The sequence below is a fragment of the Condylostylus longicornis genome, unplaced genomic scaffold, assembly GCF_029603195.1.
Source record: "Condylostylus longicornis isolate FDR11 unplaced genomic scaffold, ASM2960319v2 ptg000010l, whole genome shotgun sequence".
Taxonomy (NCBI): Eukaryota; Metazoa; Arthropoda; class Insecta; order Diptera; family Dolichopodidae; genus Condylostylus; species Condylostylus longicornis.
In genome coordinates, this window is record NW_026577979.1 from 352116 (window position 1) to 378376 (window position 26261).

A 26261-nucleotide genomic window follows, 5' to 3' on the forward strand; every position below is an offset into this window, starting at 1 on the left:
AATTTGTTATTAGTTTCACTCTGCCCGTCCGTCGGTCTGTCTGTCTGCGTGTCTATTCTAAGTCATTCTAAGAAGTTCTCAAAACTAGTATTGAACAGTAGCAGGAATCGGTAGGAACTAGATGATAATACTTACAGGTCTTCTAAGGAACACTGCCGACTCAGGAGTCACATGAGGAGATTGAAGACACTTGAAGATTCTGTTTGCAAACTCAGTGAGTGTGGAACGTTGATCCATAGGGAAAAGGGGCCTTTGAGTGGTTACGTCTGCGCAGCAAACAAACTACGAGAAATCGGTTCCCACAAGATGCCTGAATTTGTCAGAAGGATAGATTCTAAAGAATTGCCTTAGGCATGATAACTGGAACAGGGGGGCACAATAGATCAACTTCTTGGGTCGTTGTGCATTGTTACCTCAAGTTTAATCTAATCCAATAAGTCATTCACTCGACTAGCCTTAAAATAAAAACAATGTCTTTTATAATTAGTTCTTCAAGTTTAAATTCTAATTAACTGTATTTTATACTTTTATAGCAACCATGAGTTTTCTAAAAAAAAAATATTATACAATTTTTACAAACCATTAATTTTTCTTCAAACTTGTTCTTCTTTTGTTTTTGTAATTACATTTTTTGTTATATTGCAATCTCTTGAACAAAAATTAAATAGAGAACGAATAATAACGAATGAAAATATATTTTGCAGTATATATTAAAGAAAGAGATAGAAAGAAGTAATCAGATCATGTAATTCGTAATAAATACGTATAAGAAGTATATATACGAAACACGAGTAATAAGAAAAATAAAATCAAAACTAAAGTTAAAGATGAAAAATTCTATACTTAGTGTCTTTTTACGTCTAGACCAAAAATAAATGTCAATAAAATTCATTATATATGTACATACATCTATTGAAAATATAAGAATGTTTGCGTAAATAGCTACGTATATGTGAAATTGTATATTTTAATTATTCAAAATAAATTAAAATTTAGAACGTATATTTTCTATAATTCTAATGTCCAAAAGATCATTAAAACTTAAAATAAATAGTGATCTGGCCGATAATTAAAAATTGATGGATCAGGTTTTTGCTACAAATTAAATTTTATTTATTTTTTATGTGAGTTTATAAAATAATTTAAAGGAAATAAAACAAAACTAGTCGCCTCTTTTGCATAATAACACCAATTTCTATCAAATATAGTTCAATTTGGGACCCTTATACGTATGTGAAGATTCTAATAACTGAGTATACATGTATGTGGAAGTGCATGGAATTGAAATAACTGGACTTAATTAGATAATCAAATTAGTTTTACTTTTCATATACAGTTTTTCAGTAAATTATGTACTCATTTTTTCTCAGTGTATCAATATAGGTACATATGCAAATTTTCAATATTTATCAAAACAAAAATTGAACAAAATTACTTTAAAAAGTAGTTTGAAAAACAATTGTTTGATTACCAACTAAACAGTCTGAAGTACAAGTATTCTTACATTGGGTGGAAATGGGTTAATTTGTAAATTTTAAAGTACATAACACTTTTTTATTTTTTTTTATTTTAAGTTAAGACAAATATAAGCCCTCACAGGTACTAAGTCACATTCTTTTCTTTCCACAAATTAAATTAATTAAATTAAAATTTTAATATTGAATACCGTTTGGGCATCTTATAAGTACAGTCAAATCTTTCTTATATATTGGCATATATCAATATCTGTATTAAAGTAAGTATAGGATATAATTAGAGTTTCTCCTCTCCTTGTATATTACAATGAAAAATTAATTAAATTTTGTTTTGCTGGAGAATTGTGTGTATATATAGAGATTCTACTGTTTTTGAGGAAATTTCATATAAGCTTGAAATATAGGCATTATTTAAATTATATTTATTTCCCATTACAGAAAAAATTAGCAATATGTAAAATACAATTAATTATTTATTTAATATAATTATTAATTTTGAGCCACAATTTACTTTTATTGTTAAGTATTTTACGTTATTGTTTCATTATTATACAAATTTTATTTATATTATTAGTAAGTAGAATTCATTAAATTTTTTATTTTTGAAATCACACTCTCTATACAATTAAATTTATATTTAAGAAAATTAGCGCAACGCATAAGTATTTTGTCGAATTTTGTATTTTGAAAAAAATTCTATTATTAATCAAATTAAATTTATATTTAGATTATATAAACCACTGGTTGCTTGATCTAAAAATCCCAAAAAAAAATAATAGTTTAATTAGATTATTAATAGATTTAAATTCATAAAAAATAATTGTTGTTGAGATTGATTTTATAATATATTGAAAGTTCTAAATGAATTGAAAATTCTAAATGAATATGAAATTCTAATGAATATTGAAATGAATAATGAATAAGAGTATTGAAGTGATTAATACAAGCACTTCAACGTTCGAAATTATTTATACCATAATTATAATATAAGAAAATAGGCAACACTTTTTCTCATATTTTGTTGAATGCTTCACTTGAGGAATTGCTATATTATTCAAAAATTTTATAATTTTTAGAATAAAATTTGGATATTTTAAATTCTATAATGAAAAAATCAAAAAAAATATTTGGCTAATATTCCATCACACGACCAATGCGTCTAACTGAATATGGGTGATTGATTGTACCATCACTTCATCTACACTGTGTCTAAAACGATATATAAGTAAAATGATGCATTTTCAGTGAATGTTATTCTTTGATAAATTTTATTTATTTGTATAAGAATTCAAAAAAAAAGAAGAATTCGGGCGCATATTGCAATTTTTTCTTAAGTTTTTTTTTGTCATTATATTGTCGTCTAGCATGGCATTTTTTTAAAAATTCAAAAAAAAATTATATAGAAAACTATTTTAATTAAAACTTCTTGTTTTTTTTCTTCTCAGAAAATTTGTTTTTTGTGTCTTCCAACATTAATCAAGTTTAGTTGCTTCTCTTATTCTGTATACTTTTTTTTGTTCTGTTCTGAGAATCTTTACTAGTTGGTTATTTGCCATATTTAAATCTATAATTTACACAATTTGAATTGCATATGTACTTATTCTTAATTTCTTGAATTTTTGATTTTCTCATTTTTTTTTTCTTGCTTGTATTTTTTCATTCAACATAAATTATTTTGGAACTGTCTCAAAATTATTTCTTATGTACTTTCGTATAGAAATTTTCGCTTTTCCTTTTTACACTATTAAGAGTATAATCTGGTTGATGACAATATTTATTTTTTTTTGTTTTTATTGATCTTCAAAAATTGTAATATATTTTTATTTCTGTTAATTTTTTTGATTTAATATGCCGTTTACACAGGCTTTTTCTAGCTTCGGTTGTAATGAATATGTTTGAAATTCAACTGAATTGAATATTGTCTATCTATTGGCTTAAAAAGTTGTGAGTATAACTTTATAAGTGTCCATTAAATAATCAGTGAGGATATTATGGTACAATTCCCATATTTCTGAGAATCTACTGTATGATTCTAATTTAAGCTTACAATGGAATGACTTGAATTGCAGGACATCTGACATTGCATTAACTGCAAGATTTTAATAATGAATCACTGACTTTTAAATGAATAATAAAATTTTTCAAAAGCTGTTCTGTGTAATTACTAATAATAATTTTTAATATTAAGTATTCTCAATTATTTGATTGATCATCTGCATGGCAAGCGTTAGCAGTTCAACGCAAATGTAACACTGCATTTATGAAAAATGCGCTAATGAAAATATTCAATTTTGTAATTTCTAACAATTAATTTTAGGACATTAAGCATAAGTTTATTCAAAACATATTTTGTAATCTATACAAACACCATCCCAAGTGCTAAAGTCTTATATACATATGTATACCATTAAAATTGACTTGTGTGAAACAGGTGCAAAATTCTTGTATGTGAATTTGTACATAGATCAAATTTATATATATACAGTTATTAATAATTTTTTAAGAAATTATTTTAAAAATAAATAAATGAATTTTTGAAAAAAAAAAAAAAACATTAAAAATATAGGAAGTTGTTCAATATAATTAGTATATGTGTATGTTTAAAAAAAAAAACAAGGAAAAAGCCGAAATGAATTATTTTTCAGTATAAAAGTTCATTGACCTAATAATTATTTTGAATATTATATATTATAGGTTTTATGTTTTCAAATAATTAAATGAAATTTATATACAATTATTTTACGACAATTATAAAAGAAAACTGCTAAATTAAAAGAAATTATTTGAAAAAGTAAAAGTTATTTCTAGTTTGTGAAACGTTAATTCTGATAGTTTCGTCTTAAGAAAATTGAGGCTCTAGAAGAAGTAGAACAATTTTCTTTGATTGAAGTTGCTATTGTTAAATTGGATGACTGTAATGAGCATCCTTAACGTAATCGAACAAATGAAATGTGAATTAGGATTCACAAAAGGTAGAATGTTCAGGTTAAGCGGTGACTTTGTGGTGATAAGAAGTGCTGGCTATTTTAATCAAACCATCAATGTTTACTGCGAGATTTCGTGTTCCTGACAAGTATACGATTAAACATATTATTCGTTCAATTTAGAGGGGCTACACAGGAATGAGTGATAATTTTGTTTATAAAAATATAGCTAGAGTTTTTGACAGTATTCAGTAATTTACATGTAGTTTTTAAATCATCAAAATTAGATTTTAAATTAAAATAATATTTTAAATTATCTGATTGTGTTAACCGGAATAACTGATATTTTCTTATGAAAACTAATGACAAAAGCTAAGGCTGCATATAAAAACTAAAGAAATATTATCCGTTCTAATATTGGCTATAAAACAACTTAAAATTTTACTTTTCAATATTAAATAAAATTTACTGAATTTCAACGTGAAATATTATGCTTAGTACTGAAAATTTCCATAGTAGTAGTGACATTTTTTATAATATGCTGCAAGTAAAATTTGAAATAATGAAAGATATCAAATTCGGTCTGTATTACAAATCTCAAACTAGTGAATAAAACTATCAATATCAAATGAATAATAATAATACTCGGTGCCATATTCATTCATACATGGTAAATTATTAAAATAATTATCAAAATATATAAGTAATCATATAAATTAACATTTTAAATAATTTATAGATACAACAACACTTGCATATACATATACGTACAAAAGTATAGCAATAAAATGACATATGAGTCATTTTATACATATTTTGCAGCAAATATAATGCACAAAATTATAGAAAAATCTATATTTAAACGAAAATAACCTCCTCTATTTTTTTAATTATTATTATTATTTTTATAAAAAGAACATTTTGTTTTTTTTTTTTCGTTTCTTATTGAAATTTTTTTTATAAATATTTACATATGAATTTTTATTTTTACCTTATATGTATGAATTGAACATCTTAAAGCACTTTGAAAAACGTGTTGCATTTGAATAAATAATGAAATTTTTTTTTTAATTTTTATTCTTGTTTGCTTTTTTGTTTTTAATAATAATTAAGAATGCAAATTAAATTTTCATAATAAAATATTTTAATTTTTTCAATGAATAAATTAAATATAAGGCGAATATCTATTTGCTTGTTCGTATAAAAAAAATATGCATCCCTAAATGTATGCAATATAATATTTATAATATAATTGTTGTTATTTTTGCCCCAAAATGTATGCAATTAAAGTTAATGAAAATTTTAAATTTGTTTTTTATAGTACAAGATGAGAGTGGAATTTATTTTATATACTCATATTATTATAAATTCATTTAGCAAATTTTGAGAAATAACTTATTCCCAAAAGAAGTAAATTAAGGTGATTAAATTCGTCTGCTGTGGAAACAGTTCTAGTTATTAAATATTTTTCATATATTTGTGGTTGAATGGCAGCAGGGAAAAAATGAAATAAATTCTTAGTTTGTCTGGGAAAAAATCCTTAAATTCGTAAATATTTTTAAATAGTTATTTTTGTAAAGGGTTCTATTTAAATGCAGATATCGTAATGTTCTTATGTATAATTTGCATTGCTGAATTTGTTGTTGAAAATTTGAGTTATTTTTTGAAAATTTTAAAGAATTGGCTTTAAGATATCTTATTAAATAGTCGAACTTTGAATTGATAACTCTTGAAACCATAAGCATACTCAAACAAAATTGTATTTGATTCCCATGAATTGTTTAAAAAAAAAGTCATTCATTTTTTGACCATTTTTATAAGTATATTTTATGTCACTTGTTGTTATGCAGTAGTGCCATAAATACTAAGTAATGTTTGTCGAAAATTGGAACAAATATTAAGTAAAAATATAATAGGTATTATTTTGCAAAAATTTGTGTGAAAAATTTCTTGTACATACTTACGTAATTTTGATTTTAGAGAGAGAGTTGGGAGAGAATTTTTACAGAATTTCTAATAACGGTATAACGAACAATCTAGCTTCGGAACAGAATAGGAAAATAGGAAAATTATTTAAAATTACATCATTTTTGGTTACCGGTTTAGTTACACGAGTGGTTCACAAACCAGTTGATCTAAATCTGTATTTCAATTTTTTAATTATTTGAAATTGAGAAGAAAGTGAGTTATTATCACATTTGTATATATATAGTGTAATTTTCAAATTAAAACAATTTTTCCATTCAGTCAGTCATAATATTTTAAAATAAAACTGAAAACCTTTTTTCAATTGAAATGAAGGAGAAAATGTTGGTCTCAAATTGTACCTATTAATTTAAGGTTTATTTAAAATGAAGAGTTTAAAATATATTTGATCTTGAAATAAAATGAAAACTCACCGAAATTTATTTTGGCATTAAATTCATATATGTAGTTTAGATTTTGAATTATTGATGGCGCTATTGCATATTACATTTGACATATTTAATTTTTATCTTTTGCTATATTTGTTATTTGTTTTGTATACTTTAATTAAAAAAAAAAAATTTATGCTAACATTAAAATTTTATGTTTTCTCATTTTTTTCTTTTCTTTCATGTATCAATCACTTAAAAAAATTAATACAAAAATAAATTGTGTGGAAAATCAAAAACTTGTGGCTGTTTATTGTTATTTTCTTCAAAATATGTTAATAAACCAAAAAAAAAGGATTCCAGATAATTTTGGATATCAAAAAACCAAGAAGATTTTTATTGTATTTTGTTAATTTTGTTTTGTGTTCGTGCGCTCGAAATTCATCTTCGTCATCATTCACAAAAAAAAAAAAAAACTCATCATATCCACCATCAATACAAACAACCAACAACAAACAACGTTATATCATCTTGAACACTACACCACAACCACAAATCGCATAACATCTTAATGGTAGAGCTTTGAATTCACCTTGAAAATTTATATGTGTATATGTTGTGTTGTAGTTCATCAACATTCATATCAGAAATAAAGTGCCCTAAAAAATAGTGAAATACAGAGCAACAAAATCAAAAAAGACCAAAAACAAAAAAAAAAAATTTAATAATCAAAAAGAAAAAACCCGAAAACAATAACAACGAAAACATACCACTTCCTTCCCCTCATTTGGATAACAGTAAAAAAGTTTTTTTTCCTGTTCTTGTTTTGTTTTTTTATTTTGAACAGTTACTTTTCATTACCTGTTAAAAATTAGCAAAAAAAAAGGAAAAACGAAAAACAAATTTATTTTTGAATCAACAAAAAAATTTTTTTTTGTTGCTGTTGTTATTGTTGTTGTTATTCTGTCTAGTCAAAATAACGATAATTTTTAAAAAAGAAAAATGGATAGCCCCGGCGCTGTTGGTAGGCGTCGAGGCAATTCACGTGTTAATGCCGAAGATCAAGCACTCGATCAAATTGCAAAAGAGGTAAGTGAACATTTAATTTTTAATTAATTTCATTTTTTTTGTCAAATTATAAATTCATACTATTATTTTCGATTTTACATACTTCCATTATAGCATAACTTCTATTTGAACTTAAAAAATCGATTTTACGTACATTGTTTATTGAGGTTATCGTTTTTACAATACAAATAAGCACTAAATAAATTTATTGAATTTAAATTTACAATTATTTATTGGAGGTGTCATGCAACCTTTAAAAACCTATAAAGTAGATTAAGAATCAATAGATTAGCTCATTTTAAAACAAGGTATGAAAACAAGGTATGAACTTGCACTATAGTATTGTAAAAATTTTGCAAAAAAAAAATTCGGAAATGTGTCAGAAAGTTGATAATGTAATGGGTATTATAATATCAACTTTCAAATTTGACATTTCGCGATTTTTGAATTATTATATAGCAAAGCTTTTAAACATATTTGAATAATAAAATTATTGTATTAGCTTGGAGAGTTTGAAGATTGGAACTACTAGCATTGAGTACCAAACCAATGTTGCATTAGTCATCCAGACTTAATGATGATTTGAAAAAGACATTAAAGTAAAATGCTAGCTGGAATAGGCTTACAAATCATAGACCGCACATGGTTAATAGGGCTTGGTTGAAATAATTATATTTATAAAGAACTGCTAACTTTATAAATACTACATAACATTAAACATACTTTTAAGCGAGCACATATCATCACCTGTGCAAAAAAAAAAATTTCTCTACTACTGGTTTTTCGAATTCTCACAAATTTTCTTTAATTGGTGCATGTGCACGATTTTATTATAAAATATCGCTTGCCTTAGTGGTTTTAATAATTCCCTTAGATTATTCATTAAATAATTTAAAGCTTGTTTGAATTTTAAAACCAACATTGTTGCCACACCATGAATCAACTATAGAATTTTTCTTTTTAATTTTAAAACACGTGATATTAGATCTTTATTAAAATTTATTATATTAACTGATTATGTTTTTTAAATCTTTCGCAATTAATTTTCAAAGGATTATTTCTAAAAATTATTTAAGAAAACAATTATTTTAAAATTTATTTAAATACAAAATTCTATTCAGAACCACAGTCATCATATTAAGAAGGTACTTTAATTACCTCATTATCAACAGAAAAAATAGAAAAAAAAATTTATTATACCGGGTGTTAAATGAATTAAATAAAAAAAAAAACCAAAAATAAAAAGAAGAAATTCGATCTACATATTTTACATTTAAGCGTCTCATTTCTACGCACACGAAGTTTTAAACTTTAAATAATTTTTAGGGTTAAATTAAAAATATCAAAAATGTTTATATAATAAGCAGTAACAAATATTATGGAACTTCTATTTCGTTTATATACGTAAAATATAAAAAATAAATTATGGAATAATCGAATTAGAAAATTTCAAGTAAATGCAAATTTAAGAACAAGCTCGAGGAAAAAGAATTTGAATATACAGCGGTTCGAATTCTATATTTAATTCAAACACTTTCAATTCAACATTGATTACGCAAACAAATTGTTTATAGTTCGTACTAATTTGACAATAAAAAAGATTTAGAACTGAATCACGTAAGTTTTATTGTAAAAATCAAAAAAGAATTTTGCATTGATCAAATCCATTTTCGCCTCTAAGAATACGCTCTGTTAATTCTACTTCAAAATCTCTTTAAAATTTGTTGAATTCGCAATAATTTCAATCAAATAATTTAATTTAATTAAATTCGAAAAATTTTCCTTGATATCCCAAAATTTTCCATTTCAACCCTATTTATTAATTTTAAGATCAAATATATTTTTTTTTTTCAAATTTATTTTTATATCAAGTAATTTCTTTTAATTATTCTATTTATTTTTTCTTCGACTCATAAATATCGATTGTATGTCATTATCATTCTATTTAATTATATATATATAAGCAAAAAGCAAAAAAACAAGAGGAGTTCAAAATTATTTTTAAGTAATTGGGAGGGGGGAAAAATACCTTTTTCTTTGAAAAATGTTTTTGAGGGGAGCTTTCGAAACCAAAACTGAAATAGAGAAATTTATAATTTCTTATGAAATTATATTTAAATTCTATTAGAATAAATTATAGTTCTAGACTCAAAATTTGAAAAATGAAGACAAGAGTTGTGCATAATTATAATATTAAAAAAATATTCACCACAAGAAAATAGGTTTGTAATATACTTTTTGTACTATAAACACATAAACTATACATTATAAGTGTGTGTATGGAATGCGCATAAAATAATCCAAAAGGAATAAACGATGCGTTTTTTTTGCTCAATAGTTGTAATACATAGTCTTTTAAACGTTTGATTTTTGAATTTGAAGAAAACCATCGAAAAGTTTCAAAAATTTATACTAAAAATTTTGTACGTAATTTATTTTCTGTATATAAGTAATATTATTTATTTTCTATGTAAATATAATTTCGTCTAAATGGTGACAACAACTATATTTTAGCTTTGTCGTATCCATTTTGAAGCTATTTTTAGTATTTATTTAGGTACCAAGCTCATTGGTGCAAAATTTAGTCATTCTGGCCCAAAAAGTTTACATCATTAGTACTTTAAATGAACTTACAAAATTTTTTCATAATTTCAATTCTAAAACTTAAAGAAATTTGTATGCGTATTTTAAAAAAAAATTTAAAAGAAATTTTATAAGAAGAATTTTCAAAACGGAATGAATAGTTAGTTTAAATTCAAGGTAAATTTAGGCGATCTATGGTACGAGTACTACGGTATATAAGAGACAGGAAGACTATATTTATTTAAAAATTTACGACAAAAAACTAAAAGGCATTTAAAGTGTTTTTGGTTTCGATTAGCGTTAGTAACTATATTGAATTTAAATTCGACCACCACTTTGTTTTTTAATCGTCATATATCACGTATTAGTATTGCCGTGTCATAAGCGTGATATACGTTTAAATTAAATAAAGTTGGGTCAAACCAATGGTTTGTATTGCAGCACTTTTCCCTTCAACAAGTGAAAATTCTGCTTTTAAAAACAGTCTATGTATATCCACACTATTAAAATTGTTTTCATTCATATACAAAACTATTTCTAGGATTGCATATATTTAGGATGATGCATACATGCAGTCTTTGAAATAAAGCAAAAATTAATATAAAGTGGGGTTAACATAATGCTCGATTTTAAGGGTTAATTGTGTGAGTTAAGAAAAATAATTATATTTTTTAATGTCATGGAATTTACCTTTAGCTTCTTGTGTTTATAGAAATTTGAAAATGTTTGCGGTTTCGGAAATATAAGGTGTCAAAAACTCAAATTTTACAAATTTCAAGAGGCCATAACTTGAGAGGGGGTGGAGATGAAAAAAAATTTTATTCCAACGAAATTAACTACTTGTTAATGTCTAAAAGCCCCTAAAATTTCAAGCTTCTACAGGCTGGGGTCTAGAAGAAAAGCGACATCAAAAATTTGGAAAAAAAGGACTTTAGATAACGGTAAATTTGAGCGGCCATTTTGTTTTTCTAAAATTTAACTATAGTATACCGCGGTAGGGGAAGCAAGTCACTGCCTTTCTGCGTTTGAAAAATTTCAAAAATGCTTATGGTTTCATTGCAACAAATAGTTAAAATAGGCCATTTTTAGTGCTTTGGGGGGGTATAACTTCTAGAGGGGGGGAGATAGGTAAAAAGTTTGTTCTACAAAAATAAGTTTCTAGTAAAGATCTATGTACGTATTAAATTTCAGCTTTCTATCTTTAAGAATGTAGAAGTTTTGTAAACAGACACACGGACAGACGGACGGACGGACGGACGGACGGACGGACGGACGGACGGACGGACGGACGGACGGACGGACGGACAGAGTGAAACTAATAAGCACTTTTTTTCAAAATTTTTTTGGAAAAGTGCTAAAAATTACGATATGACATTTTCAGTTTGAAAATTTACTAAATTTTTTATACGATAATGCAATACAAATTTTAATATGCAAAATGCAATATTAAGAAAATTATTAGAACTGAATTAGTTGCTCAATTAAAGTAATACTAATTTCAAATACAATTTCTATCGACTATATGGTGAAAATTCTGTAAGAACTAAAGCTTTTCCAGAAGTAAAATTTCCGCAATATATTGTTAGTATAAGTACGTACGTAAAGGGACGTTTGAAATTTGCGTACAAAAAGTCTTTCTCAATGAAAATTTCATTATGAATTGCTCAGTAACCTAAGGTATTTCAAGATGAGTTCAAGTTCGTGCCTTAAGTATTTTATACACAAAAAAATACGAGATTGCTTTTTTTTTTTAAAGTGCATTATACTTTTAAAAATCCTAATATTGAAATTTTTTAATTTCTTACGGAAAAAAAATGCTTTTATTTCGAAAAAAAAAAAAATAATAATTAATGATGGATTCTTGTGAAAGGGTCAATGAGACTAATTTTCTATATATATAAATATATATATGTACATATGTAGAATATGTTAAGAATGGAAAAAGAAAAAAATTAAAGGAAAAAAAACAACAACTTATAAAATTCTTTCCTTTTGAACTTCATTTTTCCCCTCAATTGTTTTCGTAACTAATCATTTATCTGCGTGTAAAATTAAACGCTTAAATCTGCACGTACATCTTCATTGTCACGTTCTCAAAAAGAATTGAATTGTTTTCTGTTTCTTTTTCTTATAATTTTTTTTTGTATTTGAAAATCTCTTACTTTTGAATTTTTTAAATAAAAAAAGAACTTTGTTTTTTGTCGTTGATCTACCAACTTTAGGATATTTGTATATGTAAAAATTTATTATTTTTTATAATAATTTATTTTGAAAAATAATTTTTCATATACTTATATTCGAATAATTTTAAAAGTAAAGTATGTAATGCGCCAAGATCCGACTAATATTAATCTTAAACTGCGCGAAAATAAAATGTTTATACCTAAATTTAAAACAAATGTCAACTGATCGCTTTAAGTAATTTATTTCAACAACAATATAAATCACTGAATATAAATCGAAATAACAGTACTATTGGAAATGTCATTAAGAACCAAGTACAACTGTATAAATTTAAAACTGTTGCAAACTTAAAATCAGATTCAACTGTTATAAGGTTATTACATTAATTAAATACGAAAATACATTGGTACATGATAAAAAATGAAAACAAGAGAAATGAAAAATTATAATTAAAGAAAGAGCATTTTACTTGGCAACAACGACAATATTTTTATTACATTTAAAATTTAATTGCTCGTGCATAACTCAACTTACGAAATGACGTTTGCATTTACTCTTGCCTTTAAATCTCTTTTAAGATTTTGTCATGTTATTCTAATAATTCAAATAGGTAAAAATTATAGATTTTCAAAAAATTTTAAAAACGAAATTTTACATTTCCCATGTGTTCGAAATTAAATTTATACACAAATATATGGTAAATATCAACCACAGTCTTTTGAAAATGCAATAATTTTAAACATAGCAGAGAAAGTCCTATATGAAAAATAATAGAATGAGAAATGAAAAATTATAATTGTGGTAAAAAAAAAATTTATTCACCTATTAAAATCACTTGGCAACAATGGCAACATTTTTATTGGGTATAAAATTTTCTTTTTCCAAATTAAATACATACTCATGTACACTTATGTACATAATATGTAAGTTTTAGTTAAAATGCGGATGCATGTATGTATAAATGAGTGTGTGTGTATAGTGCATTTTTAAGTGCCACTTCCGATAATATCATTAATCTTTTCTTTTTTCCTTTTGATTTTTCCTTCTTTTTTTATATTGTTTTATTTGTTGTATCTGTAAGTCTTCAAAGCTATAAAAGATTTTGAATGCTATATAGAAATATTGCTTTTCTGTCGCTTTTCTTTTTCAAAAAATAGACAGTTTAATCAATAAAAAAAATTTGATTGTGTGGCTTCATAAATGAGATCATTTTAAAAAATAAATTTCATTATTTTATTTACCTATAAAAAAAAATGTTATAAAATTTATAATAATTGCAATGAAAATTGTAATGAATTTAAGAAAAAAGGGACGACATACAGAAAATATTTTTCGTCTATTTAAAATAAAGAGGTAATTAAATAATTGTTTAAAGTCTATGAACTGATAAAAAACTTGTGAAGTGAAGTTCATATTGCCCTGATTTTAAAAGCTTTGCAACTGTTATGGACATTTGTCAAACGGAATTTTTTCAATGTGATTTTCTTGAATCTTCTGCAGACGTTACCTCACACAGACGTTCGGAAAATATTTAAATTTTATATGAACCACTGACAAATTATATAAATTAATAAGATTAATAACAGTGTACTTTCATAATACAACCTATATTGTTATACATATCGTATAACAGTAAATTAATGAAAAAAACTATAAAAACAAAAACTTATTCAATTAGCCTGTTTTTGCAATTGTGTCGTGTACATAACGTTTCCGACTGTACCTGAGGCCAGAGGTCAAAATTTTATATTCCTTTTGTTATATATAAAATGACAGCAGGAAATCTTAGAAAGATTCATTAAATAGTTAAACAATATATAATTAAAATTTTTTTTAAATTCAAAATTTGATAATTTGCTACAAAAAGAATAACCAATATAACAATCAGCTGATCGCTGTTCACAACTCCCTCTGAAAATTAAATGTCTCCATTTTAGCTTAAAACATTTGACATTAAATCTGATGAGAATAGAGAATATGTCTATTATTTGTTGTCATACAAAGTTTGATTTTAAACAGTGTTTGCATAAATATGCGAATTGAGTTGGACTCAAATTTAATCTTTGATTTTGTCGTATATGTAAAGAGTAAGTGCCTTGAAGTTAAAATTTAGCAAAATGTCAAAAGTTTAATAAAATTTTATTTAAATCAAAAACAATTTTATTCCCAGTATTTTCTAAAAATGTTCTAAAAAATCGAAAACTGAGTACAGATACACATACGTATACATGTACCTACATAATATAAAAATAGTTTTTAGAATTTAGAAGTTCATCTTATATTTTGGGGGAAATTAAAATGTCCCCTACGAGTTGAATTTCGCGGTGCTTTATTTTTTTTTTTTATTTTTCAAATAAAAAATGAAATTTTCATAAGGTAAAAATAAATATGTATACCTATGTATTATAAATTTATGTCTATACACTTAAATATACATATCCTAAAGTATTCATATGTGTATGTGAGCTTTAGTATTAAGAAAGGAAAAGAAAAACAAAAATGGAACGTGATTAATTAGCTAAGAATTATTTAGTCAAACGTTTGATTTTTCATGGAAAATTTGAAGAACACGTGACGGATATATTACTGTCAGAAAAATATTGACATTTTAAAACATCAGGGTGCGTTTTTTTTTATTTGTTTTTTTTTTTTTTTTTTTGATTTTTGATTATAGGGGGGAATACATTGGAATTTGTATATTTATTTATTTATTATTGTTTTTCTTTTCTCTCATTAACAAAAATATTTTGAGTGAAAAATATTTGAAAATGAGTAAAAATATTTTACTCAAAAACACTAAATAGAATTTTGTTACCTAACGGTATTTTAATTCTACTTCAATTTGAACGTATTTAACGTGTTTTATACAAGCTTTGCAAAAGTCTTGTAAGGACTTCCACATTTTTAATCCTGCTTTTATTTTTACTAAAGTATTTCTACTAATCTTGTAGAAATACTTTAGTATCTTGTAGTTTAAAAAAATTTACAAAATATTGTGTTTAATTTTTGAAACGTTTTTGAATTTTAAATTGTCAAAACTGTACGTTTTGGCATTTGCATATGATTAACTATACGCTAAAAAATTTATTTTAAAATTTACCAATAGTTTATGAAAGAAATACCAAGAAAAAGTTAAAAAAATAAAGGAATATAAGGCTAGAAAAAATATAGTTGAATACGCAACAAATTTATAACACTGAATTCTGAATGTTTGTTAAAAACATTGAGATATCTTTTCGAAGCTGCTTCTTCGAACTTCGCTTTTCGCACTTTAAAAGCTCGATTTATAAGTATATAAACACTAAGAATCATAATATTTTGTAAATATTTTTATATACAATATGGAACATCATATTTTGTAAAGTTTACGTCTTTTTACACAATTAAAGATGCTCACTTACAATTTGATCAATATTTGCTTTTGTAAATGACATCTTATGGAATAATAAATTGATGAGAAATCTAAAATTTGAGCAAAATTTTGAAAGTATTTTGATTGAATTTAAATTTAAACTTCGTAAAGCATTTCGCAAAATATCGAATGAAATATCGAAAATATATCATTTAATATTCGAATTAATGTCCGAATTTTACCTCGAACTTTTGAATATTTCAGAATTTAATTCGTTTTACCTTTAGTATATGACCGGAAATAATTAAAAAAATATAAATTTCAATTATATTTTTATATAAAATAGAATTGTTTTTGGTTTTATATTTCTTTTGATATTTGCCTGTAATATAATAGTTCAAATTAAGCACAAAATAATTATATAGAAATAATAATATGCACGTATATGTTCCCCCTCCATATATATAATATATATGTATTTGCAGTGTAATAAAAGTCAACTTTAATCCGAAAAAATCCAAAATAACCATCAATATTTCCTTTTGCTTTACATAAATTTTCAAATCAAAACACACTTACAAAATTTTATATATGCACATATTTACAAAAAATATGAAAGAATTTTCAGATTTTTAAAAGATTTTTTTTTTTTTAATTTTTAGAGGGGGCTATAAAGTTTGTTTTTCTTTCCTCTAGTTTTTTTTTCAAATTTCCTATTCGGAAGTTCCTATTTTATTGTTTTTAATTTTATTACTTACATTATTTTAAAATAAGTGAAAAGAGGGGTCGTTGGTCCCTTTTTATGCATTTATTATATTTTTATGTATTCTTAAGCACACGGGTATATATATATACAACCTATAGTCAGTCACAAATGACAATCATTGTGATTTTATTATATTCGAATATGATTTTAAAAGAAGTAAAAAAAAAAGTATACTACTTATACTTAATAATAAAATTCCACCCTATTTTTATTATATTGTTGCCATATTAGAAGAAATTAAGTAGGATCAAACGAATTGATTGAAAAAAAAAAGCACTTTTCCCTTGAACTGAAGTGAAAATACTGACTTAAAAAAACATAGTCTACGAAATTATTTGAATCACTTTTATTTATATTCAAAATATATGCAAATTTATTGCATACATTTAGAATGAGACAAAAAACAAAATTGAAAGTGACCTTAATATATTGGTCGAATTCAAAAATTAATTGCGTGAATTAAGTTAAATATTATACTTTTTGTCAAGACATTTTTTGCCGTTATCTTTTCGCTTTTATAGAAATTTAGAAATGTTCGCAGGCGAGGAAGTATAAGGTTCCGAACATTTAAATTCTTCGAATTTTGTGAGTCGATTATTTGGGAATGGATTCAGATGGAATAAAAAATTTTTTTAGCGGAATAAATTATTGATTAATGTCTAAAAGCTGCTAAATTGCCGTCAAGAAGGAAATTTTTTGAAAAACGTTTCTTAGGTAAAAATTAATTTGAGCAGTCATTTTGGCTTTTTAATATTCAACTGTGCTGTGTCGCGATAGAAGAAGCATGATTCTCATCTTTTGCGTTTGCGGGATTTAAATAATGTTTGTGGTTTCGTTACACTTAATAGTCATAAAATGGCATTTTTACGACTCTGAGGAGCTATAAATTTTAGGTAAAAATTTACTTCTAAAAAAATAAGTTTCTAGCAAAGGTCTATTTGTGTATAAAATATCAGTTTGCTATATTAAAGGATGTAGAATTTTTTTAAACAGACACACAAATAGACAGACGAACGAACGGCCAGAGTGAGAATTATTAGGTTTTTTTTCTCATATTTTTTTTTTTTTGGAAAAATGTTAAAAACAAAAAGAAAATTAATGACATTTAAGAAAAAGTGGTCTTTCGCGTATATGTGTATTGAAATTTTTTGGGGGAAAAGAAGGAAAAAGTCATTTTCCATTTTATTGCAATTAAATGAGGTAAAATGAATGTAGCATTATTTTTCTATTTCCCAATTAATGTTTAATATTTTTTTTTCTATTTTAAATATGAAATTACAATAATATAAAATTTTTTTTTTAATTCAAAATAAGTAATGTAATTTTATTTTTTTTTTTCATTTTTAAAGAAAATCGCGGGATGATGTTTAATAGCATGTAGTAAAAAGTCATAAAATACTTAGAAATTATATTTGGGGTCTTTTTTTTTATTATTTTAAAGACTTTTTCATAACTTTAAGTGTAAGAAGAGGGGCTATTTTAAGACTGGAATTAAATAATATAAATGAAAAGGAATTTTTCTCTATTTTTTTAATACTCTCTATATTTACCTTTTAAGAACCTTTGTACATTTTTTGTACTTATATAGTTGTAAAATTCAACAACATGCAACGAGTTAAATATCATGTAAAAAAGATATAAAAAAAAATCTTAAAAAAAAATTAACATACTTAGTGTTATAAATTACACTATAGTTACCAAAAAAATAATTGTCCAATATTTGATATATTGACAAAGAGTGTTCGAATTATTTTTGTTTTAATTTAAAAATAAAAATTTTTTATTATAAAAGAAATAGGAATGTGAAAAAAAATGGTAATGTGAAAGTTCAATAATCTCTCACATTAATTTGTAACGCTACTTCTAACATACTCGTAAGTATATTACACCTTGTTCTTTGAATTGAATGGTACTTTCTTAGATCATCCTCAATCAAACCCAAATGTTTATAACAAATAAAGCAGTACTTTTGTCAGTTGATATTTTATAATTTATAAATAAAAGTCTTTTTTTTTCTTACCTGTTTATTATTTACTATCCCTGTATGTTATACCTGTTTATTATTTATATTTTATCGTTTCTTTTTACATCGAAATCAGTAATTTTTAATGATTAAAAATGACAATAATTATTGTCTAATTGACAATAAGTAATTTGCGTTAGCAGTAAAACCGTGAATTTATGACGCTAGCGTCAAAAAGTATTCATGACCTTTGCAAATTGTGTCCAAATGAGTTTTTAAAAAAGTACCAATAATTAAGGTACCAATCATAAAAAGCGATATGGGATATGGCAAAACATTCCGATATTATTATTGTGAACACAAACCAATTTACAATAATTGTTTATTATGTCTTTACTTATAGCAAAATTTTAAAATTTTTTAAGGTACAATATCTACTTAATTGGTATTTGGCTTCTCAGAATAAAGCCCTTTTCATACAAAATTTAAAATTTTAAATATGTACTTCTTTTATGATTCAAGTGATAATTTGATAAGTGATTAATTTGGTTCAAGTGAAATTTTTCGGTAATAGTGATATCTTTATCTGCTAGATTTTTATTTCCAGGAGGAGTTACTGTGACGAAGGGTATCTTCTTTCATATCTCATATTAATATATAAGTAATTTTGTTAAATATTGTAATAAATCCTAGAAGCGAGTGTCGAAGTATGATAAAAATCTACATATCAGAAGGAGGCGTAAGAAGTATAGATAAAATATATTTAAGAAAATAAGAAAGATTTATTTTCAAACTTTTTTATAGTAATACAGTAAAATGGCATTGGACTATTAAAAATTTTGTGAACTTTCCGTTCCATTCCACTCGTTTATCTCATTTTCGGTCCGTTCTATTGATTATAAAAAAATCATATGAAAACGACACTTTCAGCAAAAAAAAAAACTATTTAGTTTGTATTTCAAATTTGACTTTAACTGCTGCACACATAGAGATATATTTATTACTTAAGTGATGTCGGTACGAATTTAATGTTCTCTTTTTACTGAGCGCATTGAATGCAGTGAGGCATATGAATTTGTATTTTTTAAGTCACAATAACTACGGGGTTCCTACTTTTTATTTACGTAAGTAATTTGAAGAAATAATTGTTTAAAAAGCTTTTTTATATTATCTTGTAAAAATTTTTCGTCCAATGAATAAGAATACATTATTAGGAATTTCTCAATATTATTCAGCAAAAATATTTTGCGATTTGGTCGTGTGCTTTACGAGATTTGTAATTATCACGGTTATCAAATCGCATGGGAATACTTTTCTAATATATATTTTAATAACTGCAGTGCTTATGTACCGAATTGTAAATTACTTTAATTCGGATTTTTAAAGATCTCAGACATGAGTGCTTAATTTCTTCAAATAATAATATTCGAATGGTAACAATTTTATTATTTTAAATTCCTAACTATGTGCTCATATGATTGAAGAGTTTAAATTGCTATTGCAAATAAACTACTAGACAGAATTTAGCATGTTTTATATAAGTAATATTTTTTTCAAAATATTTTCGATCATCATTTTTTTTACAATCTAAAAGTAGCAAAAATCCTAGACATTTTTCATTTTCCTTCTTTTTTTTTCTCCAACTTATTCTTAAAATAGATTTCTTTCTTTTCTATTTCTTATTTGGAAAAAGGAATTTGTTTAAATGCATGTATGATAACAAATGTATGTATGTATGTATGCATATTAATGTTACATAAATGATCTTGTTTAACCATTTTATACTTATTCCATCATTTTAATGACTAAGTACAAGTATATGTATGTATGTGCATGCACATTTTTTTCTTTTATAATTGAGAGGATTTGACGAGATATAAAAGGGGACCTAGGAATTTTCTTCTTGGGTTGCAATAGGGTTGCAAATTTTTTTTAATATAAATCTAAATTTAGAAAAGTTGCAATGTTAACATTTGCTTATTATACTTTGTTTTTCTCATTTTAATTTTTCAACAAGAAGAATTAAAGTAATTTTGAATAGTGGAGTGCATTTTAAAGAATTTTAGTTTTATTTGTTGCCATGCACTTGAATCTTTTTTCTCTTTAAAAAATTTTACAATTTTAGATTGTGTTAAAAATTCTATTTAAGATTTTATTTCAAAATTACGGTCTAAATCATTAATTTATTTTATCTATGAGATTATACTAAATTATAATTAAATATACCATAAGATTGTAAGTACCGAAGATCAGTTTAAAAATAAATTATTTGTAATACACTAAAGTACTCGTATACATATTCGTATAGATTAAACATATTTACAAACTTGTACATTTAGTTATAATTTTTGATTCTGTTCTGAATGCATAATTTTGTTCAAATACTTATTTTTAATTTGTACTTACATATATTAAAAATAAAATATTACAAATTAATTTTGTAAAATACTTTTGGGTGGTCAACTTTTCATATACATATCTACATGTATATGTACGTATATATAATTCAATAGAACAGTGCCTCTCAATTCTCTCATTTTTTTTCCACAAACATTGTGGCATATCTTTGATAGTGTATAACTCGTCGTCAAATTTCGATAATGTTTTGATAATTGAAAATTTCGATAATGAAAAATTTCGATAATGTTTTGATACTCCGCGTCACTAGTGTAAGCATTTTAACCCTTTTGATACCATAGGCACAATATTACTTTAGACTTTTTCGGGAAGGTAAATTTTCGTAATTAGCAATTTTAATAGTTTATTAAATTTGATGATTCTCAGCCGGTGCTCTCACGATACTCACCCTAGTTTTAATTCTATAATAACATAATTATACACAGGTTTGATATACGAAAGGGTTTAGGACATTTATGACTTAAATATATATACATACATACATACGTACTCAAATACTCAAAACTCCATTATGTTACTAAAATAATGAAATTTATTTTCTTATTTCAAAATTTACAAACTTTTGTTACTAACAAATTTTTCATTATTGTATATATATGCATATAGTATATACTTATATATGTATATAAGTATATAATATAGTAATTTATCTTGTTATAATATTAGAAATATACTAAATATACTCAAAGTAAGTGTGTATTAGTCTAATATTTTATCATAATTTTTTGCTTATTTTTTTCTAATTTTTGTACACGCCAACTTCCGTCTAGACAAAATGATTTTCATTTTTACGAAAAAAGATGAGTGTGTCGTATAATGCCTTACGCCATTACTTTTTCTTTTTGATATTGTAGAAATGTAAAACATAATGTATTTTTTCTCCTAAGACATAATGTATTTTTTTCTACATACATAAGTATATGTATTTTTGAATTTACATATTGTGTTAAGCATGTATTAACGAATATTGTACTCAAATATGTATACATATACCCTTATTTTTATTCAAAATTGTTCAGAATCAACAGATTATTCTGTTGGTAACATTTCAAGAGGGGAAGTTAGTAAATAGGATTGACTACTTATCAGAATTATACGGTAATGAAAGCTGTAAATGCTCCGCTACACTATTCTGAAATTAACACTTTTAAGTTGAATGTATAAGTATTGTTCAATATACTATGTAAACAGTTAAATTTAAAATTTTAATCTAACAAAATTATATTTTAAACTAGGCGTATACGAGTAAGATTATTAATTTTTATTTCGAAAGAGATCTATGTATTTCCATCAGTGGCGATTCTACTAAGTGCTCTTCGATTCATTCTAAAACCAATCCACCAATTTAACACAACCTATTAAATTAAATTTACTAACATATTAACATGAAGTTTTATTAATTGTTATTTTAAAGATTTGGAGTTCCTGATTAAATAAGCAAAATATAAAACACAAACTGATCCTTGTTGAAAGCTAGTTGTTAATTTTTTTTTCTTTTAAAACTTTCTTAAACATTATGGAATGCTGTCCTAAAAGGGATAACTAAGGGCTCAGGCGGACATGCAATTTGTAATTTTGCAATTACTACTTGACTGTAAAACTGTTAAGTGTACGTCTAAGCAATTTAACTATTGCGTTAATTAAAATCAAGCGCGTTAAATAAAAATTGCAATCAGTTTGTAAAAAATTACAAACTGTTTGATTGCTGAATTGCAGGCGATAATAAAGTTTCCCGTGTCCACGCTTGAATATGATAAGCAATCAAACATATCTGCCTGAGTCCTAAGTCCATTATTATAGTTGCTGCATTCAGCATTTATTAATAAAATAGTCTTATTTAAAAGTATCAATACTAAATTTTGTCAATTAAAAAATGTGTCTCTGTACTTACACAATATTCTGTTCTGTTCTTTTATAAGTATACTTAATTATATGTAAACATAAAAATGTAAATGTAAAAATTCATGCATAAATTTTTGTTTGCAGCCATACAACACTTAACAGGACAGCGCCACTTCATTTCGTTTTTTCTTTTTATTTTTTTATTTTGTGTAGTCTTATTTTTGTCAAAGAACATCCATTTAAGATTTAAATCATTCATTTAAACTCAGAAAATATAGTTGCATATAAATATATTTACGTATGTATTTGCAGAAGAATTTGTATATTTGTCCGTACACACATATAAACACTTTGAAATGACAAAAAAATATTATATTAAAAAAACTTATAGGGGGGTTTCGCACTGTTTGTCACTATTCATTCGATATTTTTAATGACATCAATATGATGTATGCACATAATGCACACATGAACTATTTAGGATACATAAATACTTATGTCATGTATACGCTAGGATTATATACGATATATAAGATTATTCAATTAAAAAAAATTTTTAAAAATTAGATTCTTCTTTAATGCATCTTTACTTATCGAATGACTAAGTAACTTGTGATTTTTACCGTAAAAATTTCAATATTTGCAATTATCCCGAAAAAATTATTATATACGATAAAAGAGAGCCAATAATCGATAAATGATGATCGGATAAAATTGTTTTTATAATAAAAGTCATTATTATTCTAAACGCAAACCAATTCATATCAAATGATTTGTGTCCCTAATAAATTTTTTGAAACTTTTATGATAGAAAAATATTAATAGAAAAGCGTAAAATACCCATTGCACAAAATATTTTCATGTTAAATAGGAAGGTACCCTTTATTATAACTGCCTTTTCAAATCTATACTAATTTAGTAATAGGAAATTGTTTATTATTTCAACTGCTGGCAATTGATATTTGGATTTTAAAGCGCTTTAACGCAAATGTCATAAATAACAATATAGGTTGCTAACGCAATTGACGATTGTTTAAGTTTTTTTCCATATTTAAAATTTTTGACATACATTAGTATAATATAACTTTTAAAAAAAATATTGAATAACCTTATGTACAGTAGATATGTAAACCATATTCGAATATGTGCATACATAATATGTAAAAATGTATATATACGATATTGTGAACATGTAAAAATTTATTTTATAGAGGGTAGGTGCGCTTCTTTTCTATTGTAAATTTTATTTTTGTTTTTTTAACACCGTAATCAATGCGAATACTATAAGAATAAAATGGGGAAAGAAAAACATATTAAGGTACCGTATACACATAATGTATACATACATAATTTATGCTCAATACCTTAAAGAAAGTCGAACATTAAAAATAGATAAAAATGAGAAGAAAAAAAACTTACCGTTGCACATTCTCTTCTCGTTTGAATATTATGTATGAAATATTTGAAAATAAAATATCGGAATCGGGACTCTCTAAAAATATATTCTTTATATTCCAGTTTCTAATAGAATGTGTAAGTAAAACTTTAGGATAGAAAGAAAACTTTTATGTACCTATACAAAACAATAAGCTTATGTATATTTTTCGTTATGTGTCTACGTTTCATCAAAAAATATGATTAAAAATGCTAATTGGAAAATTTACGGATAATAAAATCCGTAAATAAGAATGTATTAAAACCTATGTTGTAATACCGTAATTACAATAATACACGTTGTAATAACGCTTAAAATATTTTCCTCAAAGTACAAAAGTTTTAGAATAATCTTATATTTTAACAAAGGTATAATTAAATCGGTCAATGAGCTGATTTATTATTTGATATATAAGACCTACATTAGTTTAATATGGGCATATGAGTACATGTGTCTCTCCGCTCCAAAATTAGCTTTACTGATTACTAAATTGAAGAAAATTTAGAACTAAAAACAATTGTTTTTGTAAATTTTTTTTACTTCGGAATACTTTGGAAAATTATTTCAGTTCTCTGACCTGGTAGATATATTATATATATATACATATATATACATATATATGGCATTTCCATTCACTTGTGTTTTATTATGAATTAGTATTACTTTTCAAACTATTCGATTCGATAAGTGTTGCTGACGTTTTTTTTAAAAGAATTTTGTGTTGCAATTATGTATTGAGTATACATTTTTTTTGTTTAATAATTCAATAAGTGCTTTAATGTTAAATGACTGAAGTTGAGTTCTTTTCTAATTCCTAGCAAGAGTAGAATTACAATTTCTAATGGAAATTTATTGCTAATAAAGAAAAATTTTTTTGTTTTTTCAAAACGTTGAAATTTGGAAATTTTTTGCAATTTATTTTTTTAATAAATTTTTAATTAAATTATTGGATTTGTTCTAAATGACCTACAAAACGTTCAAAGAAAAACATATCATATGTATGTATATGTAGGTATGTATAATAAATTATCGATGCAGTTCATTAAAAAGAAAAACGAGTTTCAATGCAGACAAAAGCCTAAGTATGTATGTACCTTATGTATGTGTGTACATTATTTCAATAAAGGGTAATTCACCTTTTAAAGGAGGTCGTAAAATGAACTTTGTGCAAAATAAAAAAAAAAAACAAAATTCTATATTGAAATTTCCCATTTTTTTATTCCATCCCATTTTTAAAATCAAAAAACTTATTTATAGAACCCCTAATTTTTTCTCTCTTCTTTTTTTTTTTCTTCTTCCTTTTTCTATTTAAATTTTTAATTGTTTTTTGTTTTAGAAAATTTTTATTTTTTAATTCTTGTAATTTTCCTGCTTTCTTTTTCATTTTTTTTGTTTAACATTTTTTTTTTTTGTTTTTTTTTTTTTGTTCTACCGGCATTTTTTTGGCTCTTTATTGCGCATGATTCCTGTCTGAAATTATGTTTGTACTTTTGACAGTTTTTCATATGGTATTTTTTGTACATATTTACATTTCTACACATATACATACATAGGTTTTAAATAGAGGATGCATTCATAGTTGAATTTTTCACGTCATAATACAAATATAGTCAAATACAAGTAGGTATGTATGTAAGTATGTGCATTGCCGTACTTTAAATTATGTCGTCAAACTGCAATAATCATTGATAACTGCAATTTAAAAAAGAAAAGGAAATGTATACCTATATAATGTGTTACAAACAAATGAAAATGTAGACATAGTTACATACTATTATATAAATGTGTACATACGTATGTATGGACAAGTATCTATGAATAGAATATAAAATTTTGTAAATTTAATAAAGTGACCATTTTAAAACGTCAATAATTCAGTACATTCTATAAATTTTAG

The 26261-nt window shown here is 24.6% G+C and overlaps 1 protein-coding gene across 3 annotated transcripts in view; it reads left to right on the forward strand.

Annotated features, from left to right (window-relative positions):
• Positions 1–26261, forward strand: part of LOC129618789 (leucine-rich repeat flightless-interacting protein 2) — a 74987-nt gene that overhangs the window by 13369 nt on the left and 35357 nt on the right. The window contains exon 3 of one of the 3 annotated variants that reach the window (XM_055533787.1): positions 7109–7842. The exons of the other annotated variants lie outside the window; for them this stretch is intronic. Coding sequence (XP_055389762.1) covers positions 7756–7842 — 87 coding nt within the window. The 5' untranslated portion in view covers positions 7109–7755. The remainder of the gene's footprint in view (positions 1–7108; positions 7843–26261) is intronic. 3 annotated transcript variants of the gene reach the window in all.